Source organism: Sprattus sprattus (genome assembly GCF_963457725.1).
Source record: "Sprattus sprattus genome assembly, chromosome: 15".
Lineage (NCBI taxonomy): Eukaryota > Metazoa > Chordata > Actinopteri > Clupeiformes > Clupeidae > Sprattus > Sprattus sprattus.
In genome coordinates, this window is record NC_137913.1 from 2,630,997 (window position 1) to 2,644,445 (window position 13,449).

At 44.9% G+C, this 13,449-nt stretch overlaps 1 protein-coding gene across 2 annotated transcripts; it reads left to right on the forward strand.

Annotated features, from left to right (window-relative positions):
• Positions 1-7,828: 7,828 nt before the first annotated feature.
• Positions 7,829-10,108, forward strand: LOC308376063 (uncharacterized protein). Of its 2 annotated transcripts, none has more exons than XM_080852316.1 (5): positions 7,829-7,945; positions 8,357-8,478; positions 8,567-8,645; positions 9,052-9,113; positions 9,331-10,108. In XM_080852316.1, the coding sequence occupies exons 1-5, from the start codon at positions 7,840-7,842 to the stop codon at positions 9,955-9,957; spliced, it is 996 nt and encodes a 331-aa protein (XP_080708442.1). In that variant the 5' UTR covers positions 7,829-7,839; the 3' UTR covers positions 9,958-10,108. The 2 variants fall into 2 exon arrangements, with proteins under 2 accessions (XP_080708442.1, XP_080708443.1); XM_080852317.1 differs by having other exon boundaries at positions 8,570-8,645.
• The last annotated feature ends 3,341 nt before the right edge of the window (positions 10,109-13,449 follow it).

The following is a 13,449-nucleotide window of genomic DNA, read 5'->3' on the forward strand; positions in this document are numbered from 1 at the left end:
ACATACTTAAACAGTGGTGCATTACATACTTAAAGTAGTGCTGCATTACATACGTAAACAGTGGTGCATTACATACTTAAATGAGGTGCATTACATACTTAAGTAGAGGTGCGTTACATACTTTAACAGTGGTGCATTACATACTTAAATGAGGTCCATTACATACTTAAACAGTGGTGTATTACATACTTAAACAGTGGTGCATTACATACTTAACGTTGCAGGAGCTCATGATGTTCATGTTTTGTTTATTTGTAACAGTGTTTGAGCACCCAGGGGGAGGAGTCAGACTTAATGCAGATCAAAGAGGAAAGGCTTGAGGAGGACCTGTGGAACCAAGGTGATCACGCACGCACGCACTCACACACACACACACACACACACACACACACACACACACACACCCACACACATTTACATTTAGATTTAGTCATTTAGCAGACACTTTTGTCCAAAGCGACGTACATTGGAAGCACACAGAACTAATGTTTGTGAGTTAAACAGGCTCAAATTGATGAGAAAAACATGTCATATCATGTCACTGACGTCCTGCTCAAAATGTTTGTGTTGTCATATGTTGAGTGTACTGAACAACTAGTCCTGCTCTCTGCTAACCTGTTGTTGCAGAGCCCATGAAATATGAGACTACTATTCCCGGCAACTCGCATTTCAACCGACGGATCTACACAGACCGCTCAAGATCGCGACACAGTCCAGAATCAACCCCTGGACAAAAGCATCCATCCTTCACATTCACCCAGGACCCCTCTACACACATTTCATGCATACCCGACATTAACTCACATCTCACTCAAACCAGCATCTCAAATACACAACTTGCATACCCACAGAGTTCAAACACGTATCCACCGGACCCACCCGCGCACTTCACAGGCATGCATGGGCCACAGGGAGACCTCAAACATGCACAGACCACCAGCAGAGCACTAACGCATGCACAGACCACCAGCAGGGCCCTAACGCATGCACAGGACTGTCACACGCCCGTCACACACGTTCCGGAGGCGGTGGCGTTCGGCGAGCTGCAGCTGAAGGCTGAGCGGCGAGAGGAGGAGCAGGCAGCTCTAGGCCACCAGGAGGCGCGAGGCGAGCGTGGACGGGAGAAACAGACCGACGGGCGGCCAGCGGACCAGGAGGACACTCGGCTGTGGGGTCCCCTCACAGAAGAGGAGGAGGAGGAGGAAGAGGAAGACAACAGCGATACGAACCACAGCTTCGAAGAGCTGCTCTATGGGATGGAGCAGTACTCCCACGTCCATGGTGACGAGCTGCATCTCGACACGTCGCAGACGCCTCCTTCCATGCACGACCCCGGCGTGGAGGGGTACGGGGGGGCCGACGCGGCCGGGACGCAGTCTCAGCTCCTGCAGCCGTCGCTGGAGAGGACGGCTCATCAGGGACTCATGCAGGCGAGACGCATGGCGCCCCCTGCTGGCTCGGGGTTCCACCCACACCTGCCCTCGCACGAGCTTCCCCCCCACATCTGCAGCATCTGCAAGAGAGACTTCACCAGCTTGTCTTACCTGCGCAAACACCTGCGCAGCCACTCGGGGGAGAGGCCCTTCACCTGTTCCATCTGCTACAAGCACTTCCTGTGTTCCTCGCACCTGACCATCCACCTGCGCACTCACACAGGAGAGAGGCCGTACGCCTGCAGCACCTGCGGGAAGAGGTTCACCCAGCAGAGCAGCCTGAAGACGCACCAGAGCGTCCACAGCGGCCTGCGGCCGTACAGCTGCTCCTACTGCGGCAAGAACTACACCCTCATGCACCACCTCAAGAGACACATGGGCACACACGAGAAGTGCTGAAGACTACACTGACATGCATACACACACACACACACACACACTCACACACATACACACACACACACACACACACACACACACACACATACACACACACACATACACAGACACGCACACAAACACACTCACACTCACACATACACACACACACACACACACATACACAGACACGCACACACACACACACACACACACACACACACACATACACAGACACGCACACACACACACACACACACACACACACACACACACACACACACACACACATACACAGACACGCACACACACACACACACACACACACACACACACACACACACACACACACACACACACACACACACACACACACACACACACACACACACACACACACACACACACACACACACACACACATACACAGACACGCACACAAACACACTCACACATACACACACACACACACACACACACACACACACACACACACACACACACACACACACACACACACACACACACACACACAGACACGCACACAAACACACTCACACATACACACACACACACACACACACACACACACACACACACACACACACATACTCACACACACACTCACACTCACACTCTGTTCAGGGAGTGTTTCCTTTGTAAGGACTATATGCCATCACTGTTTACTTTGTTGCTTCAGTAATCATTTTACTTTTAATTATTTTACTCCTTTTGTCAGAATGAATTGCACATCAATAACTGCATTTCAATCAGGCAGATGGATCACATGAATCGTTACTAGACTGGAAATACCAGTTTATACACCACAACATTTCTGAAATTATTCTTGGACCGGACTGAGTTTTTAACACATTTTAACTATTGACATTGCCTACGCCTGGTCGGATACCCAGGGCAGGGACATACAAATCAAAATGTAAATCTACGCTGTACTGTAAGTGTCTTGAGATATAGGTATATATATATATAAAATATAAGACATTGAGGTGTGTGTGTGTATGTACCAGAGCAGGGGCGACCTTCTCTACCTTCAAGAAGCTCTTGAAGACCCAACTCTTCATAGAGCACCTCCCTTCCTAACTAGCACTTGGACGAATGCTTAACTTGCACTTCAGCAGTTACAGTCCCGCACTTCTTTTTCTTTCTATGTGGTTTTCTATTTCTTATGTAAAATAGTATTTATTGTTACACCAGGTTTTGTATTACTCTTAGCTAGACTGCCTCTCCCTTGTACGTCGCTTTGGACAAAAGTGTCTGCTAAATGTAAATATAAAATATGAGACACTTGGAGACATTCTACAACAACGGAGGATGTGCTATCACTTACTTTTGCAGACACTTAAATCACATGAATTTTATATGTTCAATAAATGTCCTTGCATTTATCTAATGTTCAAGGTTTAATTTTAGAGATTTATTTAAAATGCCAAGTTCAAGGAATTGTCTTGTCACTTAAATACTGTACATACATGGATAAATACATACATACATTTAAGAACAGTTTATTTAAGTCTCATCCACATTTACATTCATAATACATAGGTTAAGTAGAACACTGAAATGGTACAAATAGCTAATTGTTTTTAATAATTTGAAATAAATATTAGTCATAAATATCAGGTGTTTCTCAAAGTCAAGGATGCTTCCTTGGTAGGACAGGCACTTCCGAGTTCTTACCTGTAGAGGCCTTAAGAGGCTTGGCAAGACTCCTTCCTAGCATTTGGAGAACAACCAATGGAACAGTTTAGTGAGAATGCAGGTGTGCCTAACAACAGTGACATTCCAGTATAAAAGTTAACATTTAAAAGTTGCAAAAACAGATAAAGAGAAAAAAAGTTTGTAAGATTAAATTATTGTCTACTGCAATACGTCATACCGCTACACCTTTCCTTTTGTCATGTATGGCCAAAATTGATTGTTGTTCAAAAGCAAATATTGTACAGGCGGCGGAAGAATGTAGACCCCTAACATGTAGGGCAGAGCATAGACATGTATACATATATACATTTGTATATGTATGTACACATCTATATATGTCTATGGGGCAGAGTCCTTGGTGAAACAGTGCCAGGGTTCACATAAGAGGACAAAAAAGGAGATCAAAGAGAAATGAAATATAGTTCTCCTCCCATCCTGTAGATGGCAGTCGAGAGTCATGCGTCAGCAGGGTATACTATCTTGCGGATTCCGGTCAATGGGATGTGAAGGATGTTTTACTGTCCATGATCACTGGCACAATTTATTTTCTTTTTGTTCGAATTCTTGGTTAAATTCCTGGTGTTTTGTAGTGTGACTTTGTGGCTGTTTTGGGAAGTACCCAGCATCTAAAATGACTAACGTTAGCAATTTACAGACGCAGTTGGCTTCTATAATGGAGCTCTTGACAAAGGCAGCTATTTCAGAAATAATCAAAGTTTTTGACGACAGTTACACGGTATTGCGCCTTGAGATTTCCCAAAATCAAAACGAAAAAGAGGCACTGAAGAGGAAATTACAGGAAGTACAAGAGCAGCTTACATGTGTTCGAATGCGACTTGAAACAGGTACACCTTTGGCTAACCTACCTTGAACGTTACCAAACACCGATATGCAAACATAGTTACGTTAGATTGTCATTTGACGACAAAACCTTAGTTACAATAGCAAACCATTGTAGACTCCTGTAAAGTTAACGATTCCTAATTAAAACCTCAGGAAAAGTCAACAATGTTATTATGTGAGGTCATTTTATTTATACCTAGTGCAACGTCAAGACGGTTCAGAGGAGCCCACAGCTTTAGGCGCATGATTTATTTGTTGTTGTGACTTCATGACTTCCGTGTCTTCAAGTTTGGGAGCGTGTGTAAAGTTGAGGCACTGGAGTCGGAGTTACTATTAAGAAAGAAGTCTGGGTCTGGCAATACAGGTGTGCTGCTTTTATTAGTAGTAGCCTAGTAGGCCTGAAGAATTCACATTATTTGTCTCTTAGGCCTACCCCCTAACAACTGCCCTCCCCACACAAATCAAGAGGACTGGACAAGTTCATTCAGAGGCGGAGAGGCAGTGACAGAGGGAATCTGCACCGAACAGCAGCTCACCAGTGAGCACCAGGTCTGTAAAAGTGTGTAAGGTCTATAGTAGTCCATGGTTTAGTCCATGGTTCAGGCTGTGGAGGGAATTAAGTGATAATTATAGATCCCTGCTCTCTTCCAGCAGTCTTTCAGAGAGGAACCATGCCTTGTGCATATCAAAGAAGAAAGACCTGAAGATGATCTTTGGAACCAAGAAACAGGTAGATTACACACACACATACAAACACACACACACACACATGTAGAAACAATGAACACACAATGATCGATTAAACGTATCCAAATTCGGTGGGCACTGTGGCGTGAGCCAATAAGCATTTTACGGGCTACAGGTTCGTCCGTGGAGACACAGGTTCGATTCCGGCCTGCTGTCGATTCTCGATCCTCTCCCCACCTCTTCACTCCTCCTCACTTCCTGTCCAAAATACTTCACTGTCCTATTCAAATAAAGGCTAAAAAGCCCATAAATGAATCTTTAAATAAAAAAACAAAACAAAAACGTATCCAAATTGAAGTTAAACATAAGATCGTATTATCGAAATCTTTAAATGTCAAACTGATGATCCCTTTGGAGGATCTGGTTTTTGATCTAAAGTGCTGAAGCTGTTGAAATGCTGTTGCAGAGTCTGTGAGGTATGACATCACTGTAGCTGGGAACTCCAGAGTCAGACAGCAGCTCTCTCAGGTGAGCACATGTCTTCACACACACACACACACACACACACACACACACACACACACACACACACACACACACACGTCATATAGACACAGACCTTGCATAAACACTTATTTCAAAAATACAACTTTCACACACACACACACACACACACACAATTCAAACATACCAAAGAAACACACCAAAGAAACACACACACAACCTCAGACCCAATCCACCACCAGAGTCCTCACAGTTACCCCCTCGACCCCCAGGAGCCTGTGGAGTTCGATCAGCTCAGGCTGAAGGTGGAGCAGCAGGAGGAGGAGCAGAGCCAGAGCTGTGCAGGGGACCAGGAATGGAACCTCATCCCCGGAGAGGAAGGCGACGCGGACGACAGCTTCCCACCACTCCTCCCCAGGATCGAGCTGGCCATCGACTACTTCCACTCCAACCCCATCAGCCCCGAGCACCATGCCCCTGCGGCCACGTCCCACACCCCACCTCTACTGCCTGGAACCAGTGCAGAGGCAGGCAACGCTTTCCTGGGGACCGATATATGCGTTGCGCCGCCTCAGGGGAGGCGCACACGGAAGAAGCCCATCATCTGCCCGGTGTGCAACAAGCAGCTGCAGGCGCCCTCGGAACTCGTCAAGCACATGCGGACGCACACGGGCGAGGGGCCGTACACCTGCGGGATCTGTGGCATGCACTTCACGCAGAAGAGCCGCCTGAACACGCACGAGAGACTCCACAGCATCCCGTCCTTCCCCCGAAGAGGAAAGCCCTCCAAAAAGGCCAGATTAGGCCCAGAGAAGGTGGTCAACACATCAGAGGAGGAGATGGTGGAAGAGGAAGAGACAGTGCAGGTGGAAGAGGAAGAGACGGCTCGAACAAAAGGGAGAAGAGTCCCAGGAGCAGCCACCTACAAGACCTCTTTTAATGGTGAATGGACCTCTAAATGGCCATTTATTACTTTAGGAACCACCAGCTCATATTACTGGTGCTCTATCTGCCGCCAAGAGAACTCCTGTACCCATCAAGGTGTGCGGGATGTGACAAGGCACATAGGCAGTAAGCGGCATCAGGACAAACAGCGAGCACTGAAGTCAACCAGCACAGTGGAAAACTTTAACTCTCCAGTGACTGCAGAGATGAGTGTGCAAGAGGTCGAGGAACATTTAAATGCATAAGGTTGACCACGATGTTCCAATTGTATGACTATGGCATATAAAAGACATTCATCCATGACATGGACAGAATACTGCTCAGTGATGTATTTTTATTGTTACGGGGGGGGGGGGGGGGGGGTAGTCTGTGGCAGGGGCAGGCCGGGCGGCAGTCTGTGGCAGGGGCAGGCCGGGCGGCATGGGGGTGGGACAGGCGGGGGGGAGGGATATGTCACTCTTTCCCATCTTCAAAACTTGAGAGCCCTGTATACATATATTTGTATATGTATGTACAAATGTATATATGTCTAAGAGAAATGGAAAGAAGAGGTCAGAGAATGACACAGAGTGGTAACCAAGCAAGACACAGAGTGGTAACCAAGCAAGACACAGAGTGGTAACCAAGCAAGACACAGAGTGGTAACCAAGCAAGACACAGAGTGGTAACCAAGCAAGACACAGACAGCTAGGAGGACGGACAGTCTTGATCCCCCAATCTTCACCAGACAGATCACCCAAGTAGACCTGACACATGTGAATAGATTTTGATGTTCAGATAGGAACAATGGCCAAGAGAGATGAATAAAACTCCAGGAGTTGGAGGAGAAACTAAAACAAGTCACAAAATAATGTGACAAATACAAGAGGAAATACATCCTCTTCACAAAACAATAGTGAGCAGCAAATCCTCCTCTGTTCTGCCACAAAATTATGTTTTCTGAAAATAAATGTATCAAGGACTTAAATTGTAATTCATCGTGACTTTCATCTTCCTTTGATTCATTAGTTCTCCGCCCATCCTGTAGATGGCAGTCGAGAGTCATGCGTCAGCAGGGTATCTTACGGATTCCGGTCAATGTGATGTTAAAAGGATGTTTTACTGTTCATGATCACTGGCACGATTTCTTTTCTTTTTGGGGGGAATTATTCGTTAAAAATCCTTGGGTTTTGTAGTTTGACTTTGTGGTTGTTTTGGAAAGTACCCAGCATCTAAAATGACTTACGTTACCGTTAGCAATTTACAGACGCAGTTGGCTTCTATAATGGAGCTCTTGACAAAGGCAGCTATTTCAGAAATAATCAAAGTTTTTGACGACAGTTACACGGTAATGCGCCTTGAGATTTCCCAAAATCAAAACGAAAAAGAGGCACTGAAAAAGAAATTACAGGAAGTACAAGAGCAGCTCACATGTGTTCGAATGCGACTTGAAACAGGTACACCTTTTGCTAAGCTACCTTTAACGTACTAAACACACCGATGTGCAAACACAGTTACATGTTGGCTTGTCATTTGACGACAAAACCTTTGGTTACAATAGCAAACCATTGTAGGCTCCTGTAAAGTTAATGATTCCCAAACAAAACCTCAGGAACAGTCATCAATGTTATTATGTTAGGGAAATAATTAGCGGAACGTCAAGACAGTTCAGAGGAGCCCGCAGCCTAGGCGAATTGTTTATTTGTTGTGACTTCATGACTTCCGTGTCTTCAAGTTTGTGGGCGTGTGTAAAGTTGAGGCACAAGAGTTAGCTGGAGTCGGAGTTACTATTAAGAAAGAAGCCTGGGTCTGGCAATCCAGATTTATTAGTAGTAGCCTTGTAAGAATTCACATTATGTGTCTTTTAGGCCTACCCCCTTCCCACTGCCCTCCCCACACAAATCACGAGGACTGGACAAGTTCATTCAGAGGCGGAGAGGCAGTGACAGAGGGAATCTGCACCGAACAGCAGCTCACCAGTGAGCACCAGGTCTGTAAAAGTGTGTAAGGTCCATGGTTTAGTCCAGTGATGGCTGTGGAGGCAATAGTGTTAATTATAGATCCCTGCTCTCTTCCAGCAGTCTTTCAGAGAGGAACCATGCCTCGTGCGCATCAAAGAAGAGAGACAAGAAGATGATCTTTGGAACCAAGAACCAGGTAGATACACACACACATACAAACACACACACATCTAGAAACAATGAACACACATTCATTGATTAAACGTATCCATATTTGGTGGGCACTGTGGCGTGAGCCAATAAGCATTTTACGGGCTACAGGTTCGTCCGTGCAGACACAGGTTTGATTCCGGCCTCCTGTCGATTCTCGATCCTCTCCCCACCTCTTCACTCCTCCTCACTTCCTGTCCAAAATACTTAACTGTCCTATCCAAATAAAGGCTAAAAAGCCCATAAATGAATCTTTACATAAAAAAATTAACGTTGAATTGAAGTAAAACATAAGATCGTATGATCGAAATCTTTAAATGTCAAACTGATGATCCCTTTGGAGGATCTTGTTTTTGATCTAAAGTGTTGAAGCTGTTGAAATGCTGTTGCAGAGTCTGTGAGGTATGACATCACTGTTGCTGGGAACTCCAGAGTCAGCCAGCAGCTCTCTCAGGTGAGGAAAGGTCTTTGCACAGACACACACACACACACACACACACACACACACACACACACACACGTCATATAGACACAGACCTTGCATAAACACTAATTTCAAAAATACAACTTTCACACACACACACACAATTCAAAGACACCAAAGAAACACACACACAACCTCAGACCCAATCCACCACCAGAGGCCTCACAGTTTCCCCCTCCACCCGCAGGAGCCTGTGGAGTTTGGTCCGCTCAGGCTGAAGGTGGAGCAGCAGGAGGAGGAGCTGACCCAGAGTTGTGCAGGGGACCAACACTGGAACCTCATCCCTGAAGAGGAAGGCGACATGGACGACAGCTTCCCACCACTCCTGCCCAGGTTCGAGCTGGCCATCGACTACTTCCACTCCAACCCCATCAGCCCCGAGCTCCATGCTCCTCGGGACACGTCCCACACCCCACCCCCGCTGCCTGGAACCAGTGCAGAGGCAGACAGCGCTTTCCTGGGGACCAATATATACGTTGCACCGCCTCAGGGGAGGCGCACAGGGAAGAAGCCCATCATATGCCAAGTGTGCAACAAGCAGCTGCAGGCGCCCTCGGAACTCGTCAAGCACATGCGGACGCATACAGGCGAGCGACCGTACGCATGCGGGATCTGTGGCATGCACTTCACGCTGAAGAGCAGCCTGAAGACGCACGAGAGGCTCCACAGCGGCCTGCGGCCGTACAGCTGCTCAGAGTGCGGCAAGGACTACACCCTCATGCACCACCTGAAGAGACACATGCACTCTCACTTCAGGGAGCAGGGTGCCAGGCTCCAGGCCCAGCAGCAGCAGCAGCAGCATCATCCACAGTAGCAGCTGCCACAGGACACGCACGGACCTCAACGAACCAAGGAGTTTTAAAAATCAATGTCAGAGTGTCAAAAACGGAACTAAAAGGGGTTCTTCTTATCAAAGGTTTTGAAATGTTGTACTCATTGATGAGGGTGTGTTTTTTAGTGCCTTTGTAGTGTTTGGTCTTTTGTCATAAGTCATATTTGGATAAAGGAATGAAATGAATAAACATTCTGAATGTAAAAGTTTTGTTGAAACAGTTTTTAGCAGCAGCTGTTCGTTGTTATTTATTCCCTGCATGTATAGTCTTAATCTGCTGATAATTGTGTCCCCATGAATGCCATAGAAATATTACTGCACACACACACACACACCCCTACACATGTCCACACACACACACACACACACACACACACACACACTGTGCCCTCATGAATGCCATAGGAATATTACTGCACACACACACACACACCCCTACACATCTACACACACACATCCACACACACACACACCTACACATGTTCACACACACACACACACTTGTGTCCTCATGAATGCCATAGGAATATTACTGTACACACACACACACACACACACACACACACCTACACGTCTCCACACACACAATCACACACAGATTGTGTCCTCATGATTGCCAAAGGATTATATCTACACAACCAAACACACACACACACCTACACGTCTCCTCACACACACACACACAGCTACACGTCTCCTCATACACACACACACACACACCTACACGTCTCCTCACACACACACACACAGCTACACGTCTCCTCATACACACACACACACACACACCTACACGTCTCCTCACACACACACACGGCTATACGTCTCCTCATACACACACACACACACACACACTTGTGTCATCATGAGTGCCATAGGAGTGTAACTGCTGTTTTGGGAAGGTGCACCACTGACTCAGGTCTTCTCAGTGAAATCTGTTTGTATTTTTTAATACTGAAATAAAACATGTATTTCTCTTAGTCACCCAACTTGATTAAAGTGTCTTCTCAGGCAGTGAGTAAACCAACAGGACAACAGACAGGACGCGTAATATCCTATTTATTTTTTTAAATGCCAAGAACTAATTCAAGCGTCCTACTCAATAGGAACAATACATTTATAAAGCTGTCATAACTACAAGTGAATGAAAATGAGATCTCACACTTGATTATTTCTGCTGCAAATTTTGTTACTCTAGGCCACTTATTACTGGCAAGATCCTGGAGGGATGGAGATATGCTTTTAGAGAGTGTTTTTGTGTGTGTGTGTGTGTGTGTGTGTTTTTTGTGTGTGTGTGTGTGTGTGTTTTTGTGTGTGTGTGTGTGTGTGCGTGTGTGTGTGTGTGTGCTTTTAGAGTGTGTGTGTGTATGTGTGTGTCTGTGCTTTTAGAGTGTGTGTGTGTGTGTGTCTGTGCTTTTAGAGTGTGTGTGTGTGTGTCTTTGTGTGTGTGTGTGTGTGTCTTTGTGTGTGTGTGTGTGTGTGTGCTTTGAGAGTGTGTGTGTGTGTGTGTCTGTCTTTGTGTGTGTGTGTGTGTGTGTGTGCTTTAAGAGTGTGTGTGTGTGCTTTGAGAGTGTGATTGCGGCAGGGATTTATGATGACAGCATAGTCAGGCCAGGGCTCCACAGCTTTGTGTGTGTGTGTGTGTGTGTGTGTGTGTGTGTGTGCTGTGAGAGTGTGACTGCGGCCAGAGCTCCACAGCTTTGCACAGAATCAGGTGATCCCTTGAATGTGAGAATTCATTTTTAATACAGAACGTACAAATAGTGCTGTGTAATGAGTACTAGTTTTACGTATGAATACTAATGTTTAATATGAGTATTAGTGTTTAATATGTATGTATTAATAGTGTTGTGTGATGAGTATTAGTGTTTAATATTAATATGAATGTTTAATATCTATGTATTACTAGTGTTGTGTGAGGATAATTAGCATTTAATATAAGTATTAGTGTTTAATATGTATGTACTAATAGTGTTGTGTGATGAATATAAGTGTTTCATATGTGTGTATTAATAGTGTTGTGTGATGATAATTAGTGTTTAATATATGTAGAAGTCTTGTTTAATATGAATGTAAGAGTGCTGTGGACCCCACCTCCATCAGTTGTATTCATATGTCTGAAGTATGAAGAAAACTCCAGCAGTTGGAGAAACTAAAACAAGTCACAATTTTGTTTTGACAAATCCAAGAGGAAATACTTCCTCATTACAAAACAACAGCGAACAGCTGAGAGTCCTACCACAAAAGTAGAAAGAATACTTCAAGGTTAATCCACAATTATGTTTTCTCCAAATAAATGTGTCAAGACGTAACATTGCAACTCATCTTGACAATGAGAAATTACTTTGATTCTTTAATTATCCGCCCATCCTGTAGATGGCGGTCGAGTCTCATGCGTCAGCAGGGTATCTTGCAGATTCCGGTCAATGTGATGTTAAAAGGATGTTTTACTGTTCATGATCACTGGCACAATTTATTTTCTTTTAGGGGGAATTATTCGTTAAATATCATTGAGTTTTGTGGTGTGACTTTGTGGCTATTTTGGACAGTACCCAGCATATAAAATGACTAACGTTAGCGTTAGCAATTTACAGACGCAGTTGGCTTCTATAATGGAGCTCTTAGCAAAGGCAGCTATTTCAGAAATAATCAAACTTTTTGACGACAGTTACACGGTATTGCGCCTTGAGATTTCCCGAAATCAAAACGAAAAAGAGGCACTGAAAAGGAAATTACAGGAAGTACAAGAGCAGCTTACATGTGTTCGAATGCGACTTGAAACAGGTACACCTTTGGCTAACCTACCTTGAACGTTACCAAAACACCGATATGGCAACATAATTACATGTTGGCTTGTCATTTGACGAGAAAGCCTTTGTTTACAAAAACAAACCATTGTAGGTTGTTGTGAAGTTAAAGACCCATTTCCAATCAAAACCTCAGGAACAGTCATCAATGTTACTATGTTAGGTAATTTTAGTTATAATTAGAACAACTTCAAAAGCGTCTTAGAGGAGCCCGCATCTTAGGTGTATTATTTCTTTTTGTTGTTCATTTTTCTCTGAATAAATTACGTACCCGCGAGACTTTATGACTTCCGCGTCTTCAAGTTTGGGGGCGTGTGTAAAGTTTAGGCACTACAATGAGCCCAGAGTAACTAATCATAGCACAAAAAGTAAGGAAATCTGTGTTTGGTAGATTATTTCTTTGTTGTAACAATGCTTCTTGGCAATACATCTTATACCGTTGGAAAGCCTGTTTATTTCCAGTTTTAAATGGTACCACATTTGTAAGGAACATGCATTTAGGGGATGAGCAGCAGTGCTGAGTATGTGGGTTGCACCCAAAAATGTGCCAAATCTCTGCCAATGCCAAACGGGGCTAGTCATCATTGGAGGCAATCTCAATGCAGAGAGATATCCAGATTAGATTCTGCAACCAGTGGCAATCCCATATCTCCACAGTCTGGGAACGAAC